The sequence below is a fragment of the Salvelinus namaycush genome, chromosome 37, assembly GCF_016432855.1.
Source record: "Salvelinus namaycush isolate Seneca chromosome 37, SaNama_1.0, whole genome shotgun sequence".
NCBI classification, from domain to species: domain Eukaryota; kingdom Metazoa; phylum Chordata; class Actinopteri; order Salmoniformes; family Salmonidae; genus Salvelinus; species Salvelinus namaycush.
In genome coordinates this window covers 16,909,762-16,933,360 of record NC_052343.1, presented here as the reverse complement: position 1 = coordinate 16,933,360, position 23,599 = coordinate 16,909,762, and the positions used below count along the sequence as shown (strand labels likewise).

General features: G+C 43.8%; 3 protein-coding genes across 4 annotated transcripts; all 3 read left to right on the top strand.

Moving 5' to 3' along the window:
• The first annotated feature begins 204 nt into the window (after nt 1-204).
• zgc:136493 (uncharacterized protein LOC692276 homolog) lies at nt 205-13,424 on the top strand. Its single transcript, XM_038977006.1, has 6 exons — nt 205-317; nt 739-1,117; nt 1,280-1,451; nt 2,995-3,170; nt 3,486-3,582; nt 12,076-13,424. The coding sequence occupies exons 1-6, from the start codon at nt 246-248 to the stop codon at nt 12,227-12,229; spliced, it is 1,050 nt and encodes a 349-aa protein (XP_038832934.1). The 5' UTR covers nt 205-245; the 3' UTR covers nt 12,230-13,424.
• A 273-nt stretch (nt 13,425-13,697) lies between these two features.
• On the top strand, nt 13,698-17,278 carry pard6ga (par-6 family cell polarity regulator gamma a). Its single transcript, XM_038977271.1, has 3 exons — nt 13,698-13,920; nt 14,460-14,682; nt 15,342-17,278. The coding sequence occupies exons 1-3, from the start codon at nt 13,852-13,854 to the stop codon at nt 16,346-16,348; spliced, it is 1,299 nt and encodes a 432-aa protein (XP_038833199.1). The 5' UTR covers nt 13,698-13,851; the 3' UTR covers nt 16,349-17,278.
• A 1,494-nt stretch (nt 17,279-18,772) lies between these two features.
• On the top strand, nt 18,773-23,400 carry adnp2a (ADNP homeobox 2a). 2 transcript variants are annotated; one of them, XM_038977117.1, is made up of 4 exons: nt 18,773-19,017; nt 19,747-19,861; nt 19,995-20,087; nt 20,237-23,400. In XM_038977117.1, exons 2-4 carry the CDS (start codon nt 19,754-19,756, stop codon nt 22,727-22,729), a joined length of 2,694 nt encoding a protein of 897 aa, XP_038833045.1. In that variant the 5' UTR covers nt 18,773-19,017; nt 19,747-19,753; the 3' UTR covers nt 22,730-23,400. The 2 variants fall into 2 exon arrangements, with proteins under 2 accessions (XP_038833045.1, XP_038833044.1); XM_038977116.1 differs by having other exon boundaries at nt 18,773-19,027.
• The last annotated feature ends 199 nt before the right edge of the window (nt 23,401-23,599 follow it).

Sequence of the window (23,599 nt, the reverse complement as noted above, 5' to 3'; positions counted from 1 at the left end):
AACACACTAATGCATTCCACACACAGTTTGAATGAGGTTATCCATTTGAGAGAGAAGTTTTAGAAGTTGATTATCTGTCGCTACATACTCTGTTATCTAGGACAGAGTGGGTTAGTGGATTAATGTTTATCTTCTTCCCATTGGCATGTTGTACAGAGCTCTGTGAATATTTCACAGACTAAAGCCCCCTTTCATCGGTGAAACGGTAGTGGATTAATCGCGCCTGGCTGTCAGACAGACATGACATGTTCCATTTGATACACAGATTGAAGACTCCACTGTTGTCATTTGGAGGAACGCGCACAATATCCCAACTAGTAAGGAAGTGAAAGATACTTTTATGATCATGTCTTGACGAAGCAAATGTTTCTTTAGAATATTTTGTTTACGTAGTGACCTCTGAGCTTTGATAGCCGACTGTTGCAGACGAATCTCGACATACAGTAGATTGACCGTTAAACCTGCAGAAAGTTTACTTAAACAGTGAATGATCTTTTGGAAAATTAGAATTGGTTAGAATGCATTTGCAATCTGAAATACATACTCTATTGTATTGTTCTACATTTTGAAACAATTGTGAAAACAGTTGACGATTATATATAGGATATCCAAAGCGTTCTTCTCCGTGTATTGTTCCATAAACGTTATGTTGAATGCCATTGAAATAGAATGATTAGAATATATATAGAATATAAATAGAATCATTCAAATGCTATGGTTGATTTTATCCTCATTCAGATCAACATGGAGAAGCCCTGCATACTGGCCACTACCTTCGGAGCGCCTGGAGGCATCTACAAATGCTTTGCACCTGTTGTCGAGAAACACTTCACCATTATCCCATACGAGACATTCCCGCTAGACCAGAAGAATCTGTCAGAAAAGGTCAAAGCAGTATTTGTATGGAGCGTTGCCCTGAAAGTTGACAGAGGTCTGATGCAGTCTCTGCCTAACCTCGAGGTGGTGGTTAACGGAGGGGTGGGAGTGGACCATCTGGACATACCCATGATCAACAGCTTTGGGGTGAAGGTGTGCAACACCCCTCATGTTGTTGACAACGCCACTGCCGACATCGGGATGGGTCTGATGCTGGCGTCTGCAAGGAAGATCGTCGAAGGTAGGTCTACTGTATGTTAGAGACGATTTAAAAAAATGTTCAATGAAGAATCTCCATTGAAAGTGCTTTTTAATCCAGGACTAGTCTTAATCTGTTTCCGGGGAAACCCGCCCATAAAGTGAGAGAATGAAAGCCCTTCTATTCCTTATCATATTCCTACAGGTCACCATTACTCCCTAACCCACAACAATGAGGACTTGCCAGAGAGCTCCATGGGTATGGACGTCAGCGGGGCCACCCTGGGCATCATCGGTATGGGGAGGATAGGATACAAGGTGGCCAGGAGGGCCCAGGCATTTGATATGAAGATCCTCTATCATAACAGGAACCGCAGGTAGTAATAATACATTTTATTTGACATACTTTCCAAACACTCAAAGACACCTTACATCAAAAGTACATCAAATGCAGGTCAAATGAAATCAGCAGGACGTTATTCAATCTAGACAGTAGTATGGCTGTGGTTAAGGTTTAGACATGGGTCTGCTGTGTGATGCAGGACCTTGTTATAGACAGTAGTATGGCTGTGGTTAAGGTTTAGACATGGGTCTGCTGTGTGATGCAGGACCTTGTTATAGACAGTAGTATGGCTGTGGTTAAGGTTTAGACATGGGTCTGCTGTGTGATGCAGGACCTTGTTATAGACAGTAGTATGGCTGTGGTTAAGGTTTAGACATGGGTCTGCTGTGTGATGCAGGACCTTGTTATAGACAGTAGTATGGCTGTGGTTAAGGTTTAGACATGGGTCTGCTGTGTGATGCAGGACCTTGTTATAGACAGTAGTGTGGCTGTGGTTAAGGTTTAGACATGGGTCTGCTGTGTGATGCAGGACCTTGTTATAGACAGTAGTATGACTGTGGTTAAGGTTTAGACATGGGTCTGCTGTGTGATGCAGGACCTTGTTATAGACAGTAGTATGGCTGTGGTTAAGGTTTAGACATGGGTCTGCTGTGTGATGCAGGACCTTGTTATAGACAGTAGTATGGCTGTGGTTAAGGTTTAGACATGGGTCTGCTGTGTGATGCAGGACCTTGTTATAGACAGTAGTATGGCTGTGGTTAAGGTTTAGACATGGGTCTGCTGTGTGATGCAGGACCTTGTTATAGACAGTAGTGTGGCTGTGGTTAAGGTTTAGACATGGGCCTGCTGTGTGATGCAGGACCTTGTTATAGACAGTAGTATGGCTGTGGTTAAGGTTTAGACATGGGTCTGCTGTGTGATGCAGGACCTTGTTATAGACAGTAGTATGGCTGTGGTTAAGGTTTAGACATGGGTCTGCTGTGTGATGCAGGACCTTGTTATAGACAGTAGTATGGCTGTGGTTAAGGTTTAGACATGGGTCTGCTGTGTGATGCAGGACCTTGTTATAGACAGTAGTATGGCTGTGGTTAAGGTTTAGACATGGGTCTGCTGTGTGATGCAGGACCTTGTTATAGACAGTAGTATGGCTGTGGTTAAGGTTTAGACATGGGTCTGCTGTGTGATGCAGGACCTTGTTATAGACAGTAGTATGGCTGTGGTTAAGGTTTAGACATGGGTCTGCTGTGTGATGCAGGACCTTGTTATAGACAGTAGTATGGCTGTGGTTAAGGTTTAGACATGGGTCTGCTGTGTGATGCAGGACCTTGTTATAGACAGTAGTATGGCTGTGGTTAAGGTTTAGACATGGGTCTGCTGTGTGATTCTGAAAGCTACATATTCACCCTGTTCATTCATTTACTACTCATTTACTTATTCAAACTAAATTAGGATTTAACTCTAAACTCACTGTAACACAGACTCAGTACCCAAACAGACTTCTTTAATCTTTAATTTATTCTAAAGACAATGTGATTGTGGTTTCTTTACTTATATTTTCATATTTTTTTTCTTTCCAGGAAAGAGGAAGAGAGAGCAGTGGGGGCGATGTACTGTGCCAACATGGAGGATCTGCTCCAGCAGTCAGACTTTGTGATGGTGGTGGTGAACCTGTCACCTGCCACCCAGAAACTGATCGGTGCCAAGGAACTAGCCATGATGAAACCTACCAGCACTCTCATCAACATCAGTAGAGGTATAACCAGACCATAGAGTTAGAATAAGTAGAATGTCCCTCCCCATTCAGGTCATTATGAGTGTCCCCGTAGCAGTAAATCAGTGATTCTATATCTATGGACCTGACACACATAAGACTAAATCCTGACTTGAGATCTATGGGCAGATGAACTTACAACTTTCACGTAAATCATGCATTGGTGTAAATTAGAGCATTGTACAAAATGTGAGCCACACACAAGGATCTAAAGTTAGATTCACGCTATAGTTATTGTGATCAGACTCTAACTCGCCATAACAAATGTAATAAACATTGGAGCATTTGTTTTCACAGGCCTCGTTGTAGACCAAGATGCGTTGGTGGAAGCCCTCCAGAAGAAAGTGATCCGAGCCGCTGCACTGGATGTGACCTACCCTGAACCCCTACCAATGTAAGACTGATACCCTGAACCCCTACCACTGTTAGACTGATACCCTGAGCCCCTACCAATGTAAGACTGATACCCTGAACCCCTACGAATGTTAGACTGATACCCTAAACCCCTACCAATGTAAGACTGATACCCTGAACCCCTACCACTGTTAGACTGATACCCTGAACCCCTACCAATGTAAGACTGATACCCTGAACCCCTACCAATGTAAGACTGATACCCTAAACCCCTACCAATGTTAGACTGATACCCTGAACCCCTACCAATGTTAGACTGATACCCTGAACCCCTACCACTGTTAGACTGATACCCTGAACCCCTACCAATGTTAGACTGATACCCTGAACCCCTACCAATGTTAGACTGATACCCTCAACCCCTACCAATGTTAGACTGATACCCTGAACCCCTACCAATGTTAGACTGATACCCTGAACCCCTACCAATGTTAGACTGATACCCTGAACCCCTACCAATGTTAGACTGATACCCTGAACCCCTACCAATGTTAGACTGATACCCTGAACCCCTACCAATGTTAGACTGATACCCTGAACCCCTACCAATGTAAGACTGATACCCTGAACCCCTACCAATGTTAGACTGATACCCTGAACCCCTACCAATGTTAGACTGATACCATAAACCCCTACCACTGTAAGACTGATACCCTGAACCCCTACCAATGTTAGACTGATACCCTGAACCCCTACCAATGTTAGACTGATACCCTAAACCCCTACAAATGTTAGACTGATACCCTGAACCCCTACCAATGTTAGACTGATACCCTGAACCCCTACCAATGTTAGATTGATACCCTGAACCCCTACCAATGTTAGACTGATACCCTGAACCCCTACCAATGTAAGACTGATACCCTGAACCCCTACCAATGTTAGACTGATACCCTGAACCCCTACCAATGTAAGACTGATACCCTGAACCCCTACCAATGTTAGACTGATACCCTGAACCCCTACCAATGTTAGACTGATACCCTGAACCCCTACCAATGTAAGACTGATACCCTGAACTCCTACCAATGTTAGACTGATACCCTGAACTCCTACCAATGTTAGACTGATACCCTGAACCCCTACCAATGTTAGACTGATACCTTAAACCCCTACCAATGTTAGACTGATACCCTGAACCCCTACCAATGTAAGACTGATACCCTGAACCCCTACCAATGTTAGACTGATACCCTGAACCCCTCCCAATGTAAGACTGATACCCTAAACCCCTACCAATGTTAGACTGATACCCTGAACCCCTACCAATGTTAGACTGATACCCTAAACCCCTACAAATGTTAGACTGATACCCTGAACCCCTACCAATGTTAGACTGATACCCTGAACCCCTACCAATGTTAGATTGATACCCTGAACCCCTACCAATGTTAGACTGATACCCTGAACCCCTACCAATGTAAGACTGATACCCTGAACCCCTACCAATGTTAGACTGATACCCTGAACCCCTACCAATGTTAGACTGATACCCTGAACCCCTACCAATGTTAGACTGATACCCTGAACCCCTACCAATGTTAGACTGATACCCTGAACCCCTACCAATGTAAGACTGATACCCTGAACTCCTACCAATGTTAGACTGATACCCTGAACTCCTACCAATGTTAGACTGATACCCTGAACCCCTACCAATGTTAGACTGATACCTTAAACCCCTACCAATGTTAGACTGATACCCTGAACCCCTACCAATGTAAGACTGATACCCTGAACCCCTACCAATGTAAGACTGATACCCTGAACCCCTACCAATGTTAGACTGATACCCTGAACCCCTCCCAATGTAAGACTGATACCCTGAACCCCTACCAATGTAAGACTGATACCCTGAACCCATACCAATGTAAGACTGATACCCTGAACCCATACCAATGTAAGACTGATACCCTGAACCCCTACCACTGTTAGACTGATACCCTGAACCCCTACCAATGTAAGACTGATACCCTGAACCCCTACGAATGTTAGACTGATACCCTAAACCCCTACCAATGTAAGACTGATACCCTGAACCCCTACCACTGTTAGACTGATACCCTGAACCCCTACCAATGTAAGACTGATACCCTGAACCCCTACCAATGTAAGACTGATACCCTAAACCCCTACCAATGTTAGACTGATACCCTGAACCCCTACCAATGTTAGACTGATACCCTGAACCCCTACCACTGTTAGACTGATACCCTGAACCCCTACCAATGTTAGACTGATACCCTGAACCCCTACCAATGTTAGACTGATACCCTCAACCCCTACCAATGTTAGACTGATACCCTGAACCCCTACCAATGTTAGACTGATACCCTGAACCCCTACCAATGTTAGACTGATACCCTGAACCCCTACCAATGTTAGACTGATACCCTGAACCCCTACCAATGTTAGACTGATACCCTGAACCCCTACCAATGTTAGACTGATACCCTGAACCCCTACCAATGTAAGACTGATACCCTGAACCCCTACCAATGTTAGACTGATACCCTGAACCCCTACCAATGTTAGACTGATACCATAAACCCCTACCACTGTAAGACTGATACCCTGAACCCCTACCAATGTTAGACTGATACCCTGAACCCCTACCAATGTTAGACTGATACCCTAAACCCCTACAAATGTTAGACTGATACCCTGAACCCCTACCAATGTTAGACTGATACCCTGAACCCCTACCAATGTTAGATTGATACCCTGAACCCCTACCAATGTTAGACTGATACCCTGAACCCCTACCAATGTAAGACTGATACCCTGAACCCCTACCAATGTTAGACTGATACCCTGAACCCCTACCAATGTAAGACTGATACCCTGAACCCCTACCAATGTTAGACTGATACCCTGAACCCCTACCAATGTTAGACTGATACCCTGAACCCCTACCAATGTAAGACTGATACCCTGAACTCCTACCAATGTTAGACTGATACCCTGAACTCCTACCAATGTTAGACTGATACCCTGAACCCCTACCAATGTTAGACTGATACCTTAAACCCCTACCAATGTTAGACTGATACCCTGAACCCCTACCAATGTAAGACTGATACCCTGAACCCCTACCAATGTTAGACTGATACCCTGAACCCCTCCCAATGTAAGACTGATACCCTAAACCCCTACCAATGTTAGACTGATACCCTGAACCCCTACCAATGTTAGACTGATACCCTAAACCCCTACAAATGTTAGACTGATACCCTGAACCCCTACCAATGTTAGACTGATACCCTGAACCCCTACCAATGTTAGATTGATACCCTGAACCCCTACCAATGTTAGACTGATACCCTGAACCCCTACCAATGTAAGACTGATACCCTGAACCCCTACCAATGTTAGACTGATACCCTGAACCCCTACCAATGTTAGACTGATACCCTGAACCCCTACCAATGTTAGACTGATACCCTGAACCCCTACCAATGTTAGACTGATACCCTGAACCCCTACCAATGTAAGACTGATACCCTGAACTCCTACCAATGTTAGACTGATACCCTGAACTCCTACCAATGTTAGACTGATACCCTGAACCCCTACCAATGTTAGACTGATACCTTAAACCCCTACCAATGTTAGACTGATACCCTGAACCCCTACCAATGTAAGACTGATACCCTGAACCCCTACCAATGTAAGACTGATACCCTGAACCCCTACCAATGTTAGACTGATACCCTGAACCCCTCCCAATGTAAGACTGATACCCTGAACCCCTACCAATGTAAGACTGATACCCTGAACCCATACCAATGTAAGACTGATACCCTGAACCCATACCAATGTAAGACTGATACCCTGAACCCCTACCAATGTTAGACTGATACCCTGAACCCCTACCAATGTTAGACTGATACCCTGAGCCCCTACCACTGTTAGACTGATACCCTGAGCCCCTACCAATGTAAGACTGATACCCTGAACCCCTACGAATGTTAGACTGATACCCTGAACCCCTACCACTGTTAGACTGATACCCTGAACCCCTACCAATGTAAGACTGATACCCTGAACCCCTACCAATGTAAGACTGATACCCTAAACCCCTACCAATGTTAGACTGATACCCTGAACCCCTACCAATGTTAGACTGATACCCTGAACCCCTACCACTGTTAGACTGATACCCTGAACCCCTACCACTGTTAGACTGATACCCTGAACCCCTACCAATGTTAGACTGATACCCTCAACCCCTACCAATGTTAGACTGATACCCTGAACCCCTACCAATGTTAGACTGATACCCTGAACCCCTACCAATGTTAGACTGATACCCTGAACCCCTACCAATGTTAGACTGATACCCTGAACCCCTACCAATGTTAGACTGATACCCTGAACCCCTACCAATGTTAGACTGATACCCTGAACCCCTACCAATGTAAGACTGATACCCTGAACCCCTACCAATGTTAGACTGATACCCTGAACCCCTACCAATGTTAGACTGATACCATAAACCCCTACCACTGTAAGACTGATACCCTGAACCCCTACCAATGTTAGACTGATACCCTGAACCCCTACCAATGTTAGACTGATACCCTAAACCCCTACAAATGTTAGACTGATACCCTGAACCCCTACCAATGTTAGACTGATACCCTGAACCCCTACCAATGTTAGATTGATACCCTGAACCCCTACCAATGTTAGACTGATACCCTGAACCCCTACCAATGTAAGACTGATACCCTGAACCCCTACCAATGTTAGACTGATACCCTGAACCCCTACCAATGTAAGACTGATACCCTGAACCCCTACCAATGTTAGACTGATACCCTGAACCCCTACCAATGTTAGACTGATACCCTGAACCCCTACCAATGTAAGACTGATACCCTGAACTCCTACCAATGTTAGACTGATACCCTGAACTCCTACCAATGTTAGACTGATACCCTGAACCCCTACCAATGTTAGACTGATACCTTAAACCCCTACCAATGTTAGACTGATACCCTGAACCCCTACCAATGTTAGACTGATACCCTGAACCCCTACCAATGTAAGACTGATACCCTGAACCCCTACCAATGTTAGACTGATACCCTGAACCCCTACCAATGTTAGACTGATACCATAAACCCCTACCACTGTAAGACTGATACCCTGAACCCCTACCAATGTTAGACTGATACCCTGAACCCCTACCAATGTTAGACTGATACCCTAAACCCCTACAAATGTTAGACTGATACCCTGAACCCCTACCAATGTTAGACTGATACCCTGAACCCCTACCAATGTTAGATTGATACCCTGAACCCCTACCAATGTTAGACTGATACCCTGAACCCCTACCAATGTAAGACTGATACCCTGAACCCCTACCAATGTTAGACTGATACCCTGAACCCCTACCAATGTAAGACTGATACCCTGAACCCCTACCAATGTTAGACTGATACCCTGAACCCCTACCAATGTTAGACTGATACCCTGAACCCCTACCAATGTAAGACTGATACCCTGAACTCCTACCAATGTTAGACTGATACCCTGAACTCCTACCAATGTTAGACTGATACCCTGAACCCCTACCAATGTTAGACTGATACCTTAAACCCCTACCAATGTTAGACTGATACCCTGAACCCCTACCAATGTAAGACTGATACCCTGAACCCCTACCAATGTTAGACTGATACCCTGAACCCCTCCCAATGTAAGACTGATACCCTAAACCCCTACCAATGTTAGACTGATACCCTGAACCCCTACCAATGTTAGACTGATACCCTAAACCCCTACAAATGTTAGACTGATACCCTGAACCCCTACCAATGTTAGACTGATACCCTGAACCCCTACCAATGTTAGATTGATACCCTGAACCCCTACCAATGTTAGACTGATACCCTGAACCCCTACCAATGTAAGACTGATACCCTGAACCCCTACCAATGTTAGACTGATACCCTGAACCCCTACCAATGTTAGACTGATACCCTGAACCCCTACCAATGTTAGACTGATACCCTGAACCCCTACCAATGTTAGACTGATACCCTGAACCCCTACCAATGTAAGACTGATACCCTGAACTCCTACCAATGTTAGACTGATACCCTGAACTCCTACCAATGTTAGACTGATACCCTGAACCCCTACCAATGTTAGACTGATACCTTAAACCCCTACCAATGTTAGACTGATACCCTGAACCCCTACCAATGTAAGACTGATACCCTGAACCCCTACCAATGTAAGACTGATACCCTGAACCCCTACCAATGTTAGACTGATACCCTGAACCCCTACCAATGTAAGACTGATACCCTGAACCCCTACCAATGTAAGACTGATACCCTGAACCCCTACCAATGTAAGACTGATACCCTGAACCCCTACCAATGTTAGACTGATACCCTGAACCCCTACCAATGTTAGACTGATACCCTGAACCCCTACCAATGTTAGACTGATACCCTGAACCCCTACCAATGTTAGACTGATACCCTGAACCCCTACCAATGTTAGACTGATACCCTGAACCCCTACCAATGTTGGACTGATACCCTGAACCCCTACCAATGTAAGACTGATACCCTGAACCCCTACCAATGTAAGACTGATACCATAAACCCCTACCAATGTTAGACTGATACCCTAAACCCCTACCAATGTTAGACTGATACCCTAAACCCCTACCAATGTAAGACTGATACCCTGAACCCCTACCAATGTAAGACTGATACCCTGAACCCCTACCAATGTTAAACTGATACCCTGAACCCCTACCAATGTTAGACTGATACCCTGAACCCCTACCAATGGCCGTGTCTGTAAAACCTGACGACTCCTTTTAGCCTCCAAGGCCTGTATTCATCAAGCGCTCCAGAGTACTCCATAATGTCAAGGTGAAAATGTTACAAATTAATACAAATTACATAACTAAAATATAGAAATTCCATAAGTATTCACCCCCTTTGTTTGGGCAAGCCTAAATTAGTTCGGAAGTCAAATTTGGCTTAAGAAATCACTTAAGTTATATGGACTCACTCTGTGTGAGAGTGAGAGGTTGTAGATATTAAGTTATATGGACTCACTCTGTGTGAGAGTGAGAGGTTGTAGATATTAAGTTATATGGACTCACTCTGTGTGAGAGTGAGAGGTTGTAGATATTAAGTTATATGGACTCACTCTGTGTGAGAGTGAGAGGTTGTAGATAGAGGTTGACATGATGTTTTAATGACTACCCCTTCCTCTGTCCCCCATACATACACCATCTGTAAGGTCCCTCAGTCAAGTATTTTAAGCACGGATTCAACTACAAAGACCAGGGAGTTTTCCGAAAGCCTCATAATGAAGGGCAGTGATTGGTAGATGGGTAACAATAACAAATCGGACTTTGAATATATCTTGGTCAAGTTAATAATGATGCTGTGGATGATGTATTAAATCACACAAACACATCAAAGATGCAGTCGTCCTTCTGAACTGAGCTGCAGGACAGGAAGGAAACTGCTTAGGAATGTCACCGTGAGGCCATTGGGAATTTTAAAACAGCTACAGAGCTCAATGGCTGTGATGGGAGAAAACTGAGGATGGATCAACAACATTGTAGTGACTCCACAATAACCTAAATGACAGAGTGAAAAGAAGAATACAAATATACAGAATACATTTTTCCCAAAACATTCATATACAGTATATGTATGGAAAAAGACACTAAAATAATACCTAAAAAAAAAAAACATGGCAAAGGAATACACTTTTTTGGGCCTAAATGCAAAGCCTTATGTTTGGGGCAAGTCCAACACGTCACTGAGTAACTACCTCTTTATTTTCAAGCATGGTGTGGGTATGTTTGACATTGGCAGTGTTTTTCAGGATGAAAAAAAGCAGGATGGAGCTAAGCACAGGCAAAATCCTAGAGGAAAACCTGCTTCGGCAGGACAATAACCTACAACACAAAGCCAAATCTACCAAGAAGACAGTGAAGGTTCCTGAGTGGCCAAGTTACATTTTTGACTTAAATGTCCTTGAAAATCTATGGAAAGACTTGAAAATAGCTGTCTAGCCATGATCCTTGACAGAGCTTGAAGAATTTTGAAAAGAATAGTGGGAAAATATTGCACAACACAGGTGTGCAAAAGCTCTTATGAGACTTACCCAGAAAGACTCACAGCTGTAATCGCTGCCAAAGGTGTTTCTAACGTGTATTGACTCAGGGAGGGTGAATACTTATCTAAACAAGGTATATTAGTGTTTTATTTTTCATTCATCTTAAAAATATATAAAAAATTGACATTATAGAGTCTTTTGTGTAGATCGTTGACAAAAAAAAAGACAATTCAATCAATTTTAACCCCGCTTTGTAACGCAATGAAATGTAAAGAAATCCAGGGGGGTGGGGGTGGAGACTTTCTTTAGGCACTGTATAACCCTCAAATTACACATTTCTGTTTTGTTTTTGCCTGGACAGAGGCCACCCCCTTGCTGCTCTTCCAAATGTCATCATCCTGCCCCACATAGGGACCCACTCCGTTGAGACGACGCAGATAATGGTGGAAAAGATGGTGACCAACGCCCTGGCAGTACTAGGAGGGAACCAGCCTCCAGATGAGGTCAAGGTGTAGGTCAGAGAAGTTTCCTCTAGGTACAGATCTAGGATCAGTTTCTATTCCCACAATCCTAACCTGAACCATTAGTGGGCGAAATGCAAAATTTAAAACCAAAATCAGCATCTAGGGGCAACTTCACCCTATTCCTCAGGAATCGCCCTGGACCCTCCATGCCACTTTTAACTAGCTGCCATGCCTTAGAGCAGGGGTGTCAAACATACAGCCCCGGCACACGAGGGGGTCCAATACGGCCCATGGGTGGTTTGAGTAGCCTCAAATATTTAGGAAACATTCATACAGTATCTTGACTGTGTCCAGCTCGCTAATAATCCCTGAAATTAAAGCAGATTTAAAGCTTATTTCCTGCAATTCTACACATTTTGTCATGGGAAATGTGTATTCATGTGATATTTGTGTGACCAAAAAAATACAACAAAATCAAAGGGCTAAAAAACCTAAATAAAAAAAACGTTAACTGACATGAGCTAGTTGTTCTGGACATTTCTGACAAGTTATACATGGCGCTCTAAGGTCTGCAATGACTAACAAGACAAGAGGAACTGATGATGCACCACCCAATTTAGAAATGTCACCTTGTGCATTCTACTATTACAACTTTCAAAAGTAAGTTTAAAGCCAGACTGAATTCCTTTAAAAAAATAAACAATAATAATAATTGGGGGGGACCCCCTCCCTGTGGGGGACCCACGCACTCCCCCTGCCGACCCCTCAGTTTGGGAACCATTGTTGTAGAAGGCCTGCCTTAGAGGGTCCTAACTTCCACGATCACTGATCTAGCAGAATGTGAAAGGAAGGAGGACGATGGGGTAAATCTATCCAGCGGGGATGAAGGAAAGGAGAGGAGGAAAAGAAGATATTTAGTATTGAGACTTAGGCACCACAATGCAGCAGTGTCACTGATCAGAGAAGTCTTCAACATCCACATTAATAAGCACCTAATCATAGCTCCGTCCTGGACAATTCTATATAAGTTATGACACTATAGATAATAAAATGTTGGATAGAAATGGAATATATTGCTTCTCAATGGTGAATATGCCTTCTCATACAGTACATGGAAATGTACTGTAATTTATATCACTTCATATTGACTGTTGATTTAACTAATTATAACCACTGATTATAAAGGTTTAGAGCATTATGCATACTCTATTTCTAACGGCACAATAAACAACTTGACAAATCTGTATTATTTTGTGTATTAATGCGTCACAAATATGTAAATCAAATGTTATAAATATTTAGTCAATCTGAAGCAAGGTTACAAGATATTTAGTAGCCCAATGTAATCAATCCCTACAGCACTTAAGAGAAGAAACTGCGTCCTCCGGTGGAGAGGAGAGGGAAGCTATGGAAAGGATGGGGGCGGTGATGTCATGATGGTTAACTTTACCCAATCCGTCTGCCCCGGTCCCGCACCAGTCAGCGGGGAACAACACAGTCTTTTTATGTGACAGAAGAAAGCAGTAACTCCTCCCGCAGAAGTACGGGAAAACGGCTTTGTATGAAGAAGTGTAACTTTACGCACAGGCAGCAGACAGTGGATCAAACTGAACCCACAGACGTAGTAGTCTACAACCCACACAGAACCCGGTGGGGCTCTGAAGAATAAGAAAATGAATCGGAGCTTAAGTAAATCGCAGTCTTCTTTGCAGTATCGTGCGACAGTGGAAGTGAAAAGCAAAGTAAGTAGCTGGGCGGGAGTTGGGCATCCTGTTTTATGGGCTGACTATTGTTCCATTTGGAGAGGATGCTGTCTAGCTGCGCAATGTGCTCCGGATAAATAGAAGAATAACGGTCCTTGACTAAAATGATATATAGTTCTACAACCAATATGTCATCCTAGTGTAGGCTACTGTCATTTTTAAATGCTTTTATGGTATGAGATCCTCTGTTTACCATCAATTTGGTGGTCCATCCACCCATTAATTTCTATTTTTACCTGTCATAACATTATTTTTTAGATTATAAGTAATGTGTTATTACCTGCATATGTAATAGCCAATATTATGGCTATAAACTAGATAGATTTTCTGCTCACAGTCCTTGGCTGATCTACAGGTACATGTATATATATATATTTTGCTCCATATCATCTTAGTTTAGTCCAGTAGCCTAATACATTGCTGACACTCAATATCAAAATCACATTGGTCAATGAATTGTATGGAAAGGACAGCTTTTCTTTATCGTTCAAAGTTTCTCCGAAAAATTCTGTCTTTAGTATGGAGCAGAGTTCAGAAGGTTTTCCATTGACCGCTCCAACCCTGGGGAGTTCCAAGATTTCTACAAGCTCATCCTGTGCCTGCACCGTCTAACCAGCATTGATGTCATAATTGGCTATGCAGATATCCAGGGAGAGCTACTACCCATCAATAACGATGACAACTTCTGCAAGGCCGTGTCCACTGTTCCCACCTTACTGCGGATCTTCATACAGAGACAAGGTATACACCCAGAACAGACCAGACCAGCCAGTTGTTTTACTCTAAAGCCCTAAACACAACTAACTGTAATTATGCAAGACTAAGCCAGTTATTATGGTTGTCTGTCATTAAAAATGTAATAAAAACCAGGTAACATCGATAGGCTTCAATAACACTGAGATAACATATCATCCAAGACTGAGACTGGAATTCAAATATCCTTCTTGCATCCTTTCTTCACAAGGGATTTATCAGAGTTTGCATCAGGAAATGTGTTTATGTTTGTCTCCACCAGCAGCAGAAGGGAAGTAATTTAGTTGTCCAGGGTTTATGTTTATTTTCATGTAATTGCTGTGCGCTGCTATTTTTGTATGTTTGTTAACATGATGGACTAACTACATTTGTTTCCCTTGTTTATGTAACCTCAGGAACTCCTGTTTATATAGTTTGTAGTGAATCAGAACATATTCTGCTGCAATCCTTTCTGATGTTGACAGTATGATTTATGCCCTGGTTGTTGTGCTCAGTCAGAAGTTGTTTCTTGCCCACATTGACCCACACAGTAAAACACAAAATGCATCCGTTTAGTTGCATTGTAGCCCTTATGGTAATTAGACTAGTTGAGGCATTTGACAAGTTTTGCTTTTCAAGACGTGTACTAACAGACTTCCTGTTCACAGAGGAAGTAGACGACAATACCTTCTGCCCCAATGCCACTGTGACACGCCGGAGGAAGGTGCCAGTGATCCCTCTCCCACGCGGCGACGTGAACCGCAAAAGGCCCACGGTCCACATCAGCAGGCCGCAAGACTTCCGTCCCATCTCGTCCATTATTGACACAGATTTCCTGCCCGCATCTCAGCGCCGGGTGCGCCTTTACCGCCAGGGCTCAGAGAGGCCCCTGGGGTTCTATATCCGGGATGGGACCACTGTGAGGGTGACTCCCCACGGCCTGGAGAAGGTACCTGGGATCTTCATCTCACGGCTGGTCCCTGGAGGCCTGGCTGAGAGCACAGGGCTGCTGGCGATCAACGACCAGGTGCTAGAGGTGAATGGGATTGAGGTGATGGGCAAGGTGTTAGACCAGGTGACAGACATGATGATCGCAAACAGTCACAATCTTATCATTACGGTGAAGCCGGTGAACCAGCGTAATAACATAGTGCGTACCGGCAGCTGGATGTCGGGGATAAACTCAGGCAGTGTCAGCTCTTTAGACTACCAGAGTTACCACAGCATGCCCATCTGTGTGGGAGCCTACAGCTTCACTGATGACGAGCTGCAGAGCGACGAGGACTTGGACATTGTGATTGAGAGAAGACTCAGAAACTCATCCCGTCGCTCCAGTGCCTCCACCTCCACAGCCTCTCGTTCCCAGGCTTGGTCCCAGCCCCAGCAGAGTCCTAGGCCTTCTCCTAGGCCATCCACCCGGCGCCCTCCCCGTCGGCCTTACTCTGTCATCTCCTCAACCTCCTATCACTCACAGCCCAGCCTCACTAACCTGAACCTCAGACTGAACCGAGACCTGACCCTGCAGCAGCACTATGGCAGCAGCCCAGCCATCAGGGAGATGAATGGAGGTGTGTTTAACCACAGCAGCCTGCTCACCCTGAGGACAGAGCTACGACGCAGCCTGGTGCTACAGAGGGGAGGGGTGGAGGAGGACGGAATGGTCATCACCTTGTGATTCTACTGTCAGATTCTAGAACACTACAAACCACAGGGCGATGCTGGGGGGAGGACGGAATGGTCATCACCTTCTGATTCTACAGTCAGATTCTAGAACACTACAAACCACAGGGCGTTGCTGGGGGGAGGACGGAATGGTCATCACCTTCTGATTCTACAGTCAGATTCTAGAACACTACAAACCACAGGGCGATGCTGGGGGGAGGACGGAATGGTCATCACCTTCTGATTCTACAGTCAGATTCTAGAACACTACAAACCACAGGGAGGGGAGGACGGCACATAAAAATGGCCAGAATTAAGTGAATGGTATGGTATAAAACACGTGTTTGATGAAATCACGTGTTTGATGTTTTTGATACCATTCCACTCATTCTGCTCCAGCCATTACCACAAGCCTGTCCTCCCTAATTAAGGTGCCACCAACCTCCTGTGCTACAGACACTGCCAGCCTTTGTTATACCTTTTCTATACTTGAGACTGAGGAGACGTTTGTTATTGGCTGGGTCCCAAATGACACCCCATTTCCTATATAGCGCACTGCTTTGACCTGGACCCTGGTCACAAGTAGTGCACTATAAAGGGAATAGGGTGTTGATGATTCATTGTGAATTCAGGGATCTGACATTTAGAACCCACTTAAATGTTGTCCCTCTCAGCGTCAGTCTCTCAGCACATTTGAAACCACAAAGCGGAGCGCCTCAGCATTTAATATGGAAATAGTCATGAAACACCATTATGTATTATTAGTAAATCCAGTTTTGGCACTTGTTGTTATACTGTGAATGTACATGGCCTTTATATGTACTGCTGATGCATTGAGTAGAGGGAATGTATTATTAAAGCTACAGCACTGTTGTGGTTCTATTATGTCTCCCAAGTGGCACAGCGGTCTAAGGCACTGCATCTCAGTGCTAAAGGTGTCACTACAGACCCTGGTTCGATTCCAGACTGTATCACAACCGGGCCGTGATTGGGAGTCCCATAGGGCGGCACACAATTGGCCCTCATTGTAAATAAGAATTTGTTCTTAACTGACTTGCCTAGTGAGCTATGTCATTATGAACTGTGTCATTATGAACTGTGTCATTATGAATTGTGTCATTATGAACTATGTCATTATGAACTGTGTCATTATGAACTGTGTCATTATGAACTGTGTCATTATGAACTGTGTCATTATGAACTGTGTCATTATGAATTGTGACATTATGAACTGTGACATAATGAACTGTGACATTATGAACTGTGTCATTATGAACTGTGACATTATGAACTGTGTCATTATGAACTGTGACATTATGAACTGTGTCATTATGAATTGTGACATTATGAACTGTGTCATTATGAATTGTGACATTATGAACTGTGACATAATGAACTGTGACATTATGAATTGTGTCATTATGAATTGTGACATTATGAATTGTGACATTATGAATTGTGTCATTATGAACTGTGTCATTATGAACTGTGACATTATGAACTGTGTCATTATGAATTGTGACATTATGAACTGTGTCATTATGAACTGTGACATTATGAACTGTGTCATTATGAATTGTGACATTATGAATTGTGACATTATGAATTGTGACATAATGAACTGTGACATTATGAACTGTGACATTATGAACTGTGTCATTATGAACTGTGACATTATGAATTGTGACATAATGAACTGTGACATAATGAACTGTGACATTATGAACTGTGTGAGCCACTGGCATTTGTTTTCTGTGAGTTTTCAGCCCTTCTGTCCACAGGCTTTGATTAAAGAGCATGTGGGCTAAATATCAACCACAGTTTCAGTGATTTGTGATTTGCTTACAGTAGGCCCATAGGGATAACTCAAAGATGAAACAAAACAGTCTCCCTGACCCACTTCAACAATACAGATGTAGACCATGCTTGCTGATAAGTTATCAAAAATATTGTTCAAGTACCTAATGCTTGACCCTGTCTTGAGCTCACCTCTGACCTGGTATGATATTTGTTGTCATAATGTTCTGCTTATGGGAAATGACATTGACCAGAAATACTTAGAGCTGCAGAAGTCTCTCATTGAACCAGGCAAATGTGTCCATTTGAATTCTAGAATTCTATATGTATTCCATAAAAAATCTATATGTATTCTATATTCAATATGAAGATATGCCATGTTTACTTATTATAGTTTATAGGTGTGATTTCACAGGGTGCCTCAAGCTGCAACAGGTATGATATGAATTGATGGGTGTGATACACCTGGTGGCAACAGGTGTGGTCCCCAGTGGTGATCAAGGTCAACTCAATTGTTCTACTGTGCTCAAAATGGTCCAGGGTAAGAATTAGAGACACACTCATTTGATTGGAGGGTCATGACCATGCAATATGTTAATGAGCAAACGTCACTTCCTCACTTCCTGTGCGCCATGTTTCTTATCAATAGTTGGATGATGCTCTTCAACAGAACAAACAAAAGAAATGGTTGACTAAAAATAGAGGAAATTCTGCCATTATTGGTATTATAGGCGAAGAAAACGATTTGATAAATGCATGCCGAGTATTTCATGGTATATTTTTCATAGCCGTGTAGTGCGCGCGCCTAAGCTCTTCTCCACTCGGATTGGTGAAAACAGACTCACGAGCACGCACTCTGTCGAGAGCTTTCTCTTCGACTGCCAGGTCGTGTAAGGTACACTTTCCCAAATGTATCTTCAGTATATATCTGCATGATTAACATTGTGTCCAAAACGTTGCTGCAATTCACCAAATATTTAAATCCTGCCGCCAAATGTGTATGAGCGGTGAAGTTACCTCAGTGACCTGTCCGTGTGTGCATGCAAATTAGGCAAAATGCGATGCTAGCATCAGTCATCCAGCTAGCTAACAACTGTTTTAGCTGGCTTGCGTAGATGCAGTATTATTATGCATCCTGACTATCAGTGGTTTAGTATTTCTCTGCTCATTCTTCCTAGTTATTTGCTAGCCAATAACATTCAACTGTCAGTGTGCCATTCACAGAATTATGTAACTTGTCTTAACTGCAGTTTTTCGCAGCAGACGATGTGACCAAATTATAAGTTTTATTACTTGCCTGATCATTTTGGCTGGCATTGCGTTCATGTAGCCAGTAACGAAAATCGAGGAAAGTACCATTTCCGCCAACAATGACTAATGACAAAGTTGTTATCATTTTATATATAACTATGGGATTCAGGGGCAACCGCTTGCTTGGCCTACTAGTCCAGAGGCACCTCCACTAAATGCTACGTTGTATCACTGACACTGAAGTGGTTATTGTTTACAGTATATACAAAAACAACTGATTTAAAATGTCTTGTTTTTGTTTCTAGGCCTACCTCTGGCTTGTGAAATTAACCTTTTATTTACTGCTGTGTTTTGCTCGTGCAGGGGAAAGATGTACCAACTACCTGTGGAGAAATTGGACAAAATCAGACAATCAAGGAAGAGAGTCAAAGATATTCTATGTGACATTGGACTTGACAACTGCAAAAAGTTGTTGGATGTAAGTTCTGTTTTTACACTACAAATGTTCAAGCACAGATATTAGTGGGACTTTGTTCACTGTGGCTACTCTTAATAGAATATTGATAGATTCATTTTGCATTAACCCTCTCTTGGTATAATTTGTTTTCCAGGATCTTAAATGCTTTGATGCAGGAGACGACTGTTTTGAGAACACAGACTGGGAGGATTTAACGGACGGTTACCATGGCAAAAGGAGAAAAAGGGTACGCTCATCATTGTGGAGGACAAGTCATTTATTATTCTGTCATAATAGCTGTTGCAATACAGTAATATGTCTTAACTTTATAGTTTAAATGTAACATTAATATTTAAATCACATGCTCACTTCATCATTATTATTTAAATCCCTCAGTGGCCATATCGCAGGGAGATGCTATGCTGTGCCCTGTGCTGGTTCTCTACCCGGTCATGGTACACCTTCAGAGGACACGTCCAGCGCTGTCACGAGGAGGAGGAGGACATCAGCGCCCTGTCCTCCTGCCCCAACTGCTCCTTCATCAGCCAGCCTGACGTCACCAATCAACACATCAAGCTGTTCCACGGGGGCTCAGCCAAAACCACCAGTGCCCCATGTACTTTAACCTCCACCACGTCCCATACTACCATCCACTCAGTCTCCACCACTGACGTAGGAGACAAGTACTCGTGTCGAGGCTGTGGGTTCCACGACTCGCTGTTCTATGTCATGAGAAAACACGTCCTGGTGAACCACTACGGATCGTTGTTGAACCGTTACTATGGTCACCGGAACGAAGCGGAACAGACAGCGGGCGGGGTCAAATTGTCCACGTTCTTCTGCAGGGTGTGTAACATGCCGGCGGAGACGTCAGAGCACCTGCTCTACCACATTCTGAGCTCAGACAAACACAAGGAACTGCACGCGCACATCAGGCCCTTCATCGTCGAACACGTCAACACAAACCTCAAAACTAGCATAAGGAACGGCCCGCAGCAGAAGCTTCCGAACCTGGCTCCCAGGGCTGTCCAAAAGGTAGTCTCTCTGGTCTCCAAGAACAGTAACCAACAACAACCCAACGGAAGGTCCATATCAAAAAACCCTTCCACCGGTACTATGCTTCTGGCCGCTCCAAGTAACACAACGGCCCTTGTGTGTGGTCCAGACCAGAGGCACGTGTTCCTCCCAACACAGGGCCCAAGAGGAAACGGCTTAATACTCACTCAGCAGGCTGTGACTTCTCTTCAGAACCGTGCTGCCTTGCCCACCTCCACACTCGTCAAAGCTGGTCCCATCAGAATGATGCTGTCCAACACCCAGCAGAATGCCACCAAACCGGTACCAATAACAATTAGAGTTCCACAACAACAGCCCCGACAGGTCCTACTTCCACCTGGTGTCCAAATCAATGTCCAAAACAAGATGGGTGGTGGTTCCCAGCCCCTTATGTTGACCCAGTCTGGTCCCAGAGGAGCCGTCATGTCCTCCCAGTCTGTCCGTCTGGTCCCTACTGGCAACAAGGTAAACGGCATGCCAACCTACACACTGGAAACTGTTCAGGTTGCCATGCCAGTCCAGTCTGCTGGGGTCACCCAAATTGTCAATAAAGGTGTGCTTGTGACGCAGAACATGACCACTCTACAACAGCAGAACAAGCCGTCGACTATTATCGTCATGGGAAACGGTACGGTGTCCAATCAAACGCCTAGCACAGCCGTGATGAACCAGACACAAGGTGACAACGGCACTGAGAAACCCAAAGAGTTGGCTGTGCAGACACAATTTCTGAAGAAGATGGAGAATAACACAGTGAAATGCACAAGATGTAAAACGTTATTGTCGGAGAAGGGTATTTTTCAGCATTTGTTGCATGGTCTGCAGTGTTTGCTCTGCCCACTGGTGTTCTATTCCATCCAGCAAGTCATGGAACACATGGGTAAGGAACACAAGCTCTCAGACAAATCCAACTGTGATGTCCTCAAAGAGAAATATCGTCTGGGCATCAATCCCCAGGGGGGCCTTTTGTTTCCCTTTTTTGACATGAGCGCAACTGTCCCTAAAGACCTGCTGGCAGACAAGGAGCTGAACGTGGTTCTGGTCACGTCGACTAAAGACCGGATCTATCTGAAGCTGAGACGAGAGTCCATCAAGTCAGCATATCAAAACCTAGCAAAAGACGGTTGTCCCTTCTGTCCAGAGAAGCCTCAGAACGGGGAGGATTACGAGCTCCATCTGAAGACAAAGCACCACATTGTACCCACTATACATGCCATACTAAAGGCCCCAGCCTTTAAGTGTGTATACTGCCTGGGGGTGTACACAGACAAGTCCACTTCCAAAACCATCTCCATACACGTCCAGCGCTGCAGGTGTGCCCCCAAGGCAGCCAAGGATGCAGAGAGATTGATCAACCCTGATCCAAATGCCCAGACAATCAACGGTGGCGTGCCGGCCGCTGCCCTGGATCAGAGCAGACAGAGTAGGTCTAGGGAAGCGACAGGGGGGGCCACCAAGCAGCAGGTGGGGCACAAATCCAAACCTGGTGCTTTTACATTCGACCCCACTGTGTCCCTGGTGCTGGATCCCACAGGAATGGAGATGCTTCCCTTCCAGGATAGAAAGGAGTTCCTCACCAGATACTTCCACCAGAGGCCCTACCTGTCTAGGAAAGAGATGGAGGCCCTGGCAGGCCGCCTGTGGTTCCAGAGGACTGATGTGGCGTCTCTGTTTGGAGCGAAGCGCAGCCGGTGTATGAAAGCGCTCCGACAGAAGAAGACTAAGGTTCTGATGGGGTTTAACTGGACTGAGCTGAGCAAGCTGAAGCACGACCTTGTTGTTCCAGAGATTGAACCTGAAGAGAAAGCTGAGCCAGGGAAAGTAGATGTCTAACTTCCTGTATGCACAGTCATTCTGCAGACAGAATGCATTCAAAGTGAGCCAGTGTGCAAAAAAGAAATATATTAACCAAATTGCAAGCTGTGTTTATCTAGAAGATATATTTTGGATGTATAGAAAGAAATGGTGATAGACCTTGTCATTATTTTCTTATTATAAAAAGGGAATTTTAAAGAAAACAATGTCATCTAGACAACATTTAAAGATGAGAAAGAGTCATGAGAAGAAAAAAAAAGTAACTAGTATTTGTCAATTAACACTTGAGTTTATACATGTACCCATTTTGACAAAAACGACAGTGTGGACCAATTTTTTTTGTACAATTGTAAAGAGTGTTTAGTAGAATTGAAATGTGTGTAGATATTTTATACAATCTGTTAATATACCCAAGAACTTGTGAACACATACAATATTTATTTGGAACCTCATGTCATTGATAACTATTTGTACAGTATAACTTCACAGCCTGGGCAGCTTGTAAACACGCACTATTTGGCTCAAAACTAAAGCAGTTTATTAGCATAATATACTGTAGTATATAATAAAGTGACATTCAAGATGCATAGTACAAGTGCCTCGGTTCTCCTATAGACGTTTTCATGCTCAAATGAACCATTGTTTCCATGGTGGGCTAAATTAAAGGATGTGTGTTTTTCTTTTCTAGAGATGACCTCGTTGATCTGTGTTTTTGTTTTGCCCATAAATTACCATATTTGTAAAATGTTAGTTTGTTTCTTTATTGGGTTTGGCATGTGGATTAAAATATAGTATGTCCTGCCTTGAAATACACCCAACAAGGCTACTAGTAGATTTATACAAATTGTATTAACAATTTGAATTAATATTCTCTAACCTTATCTGTGG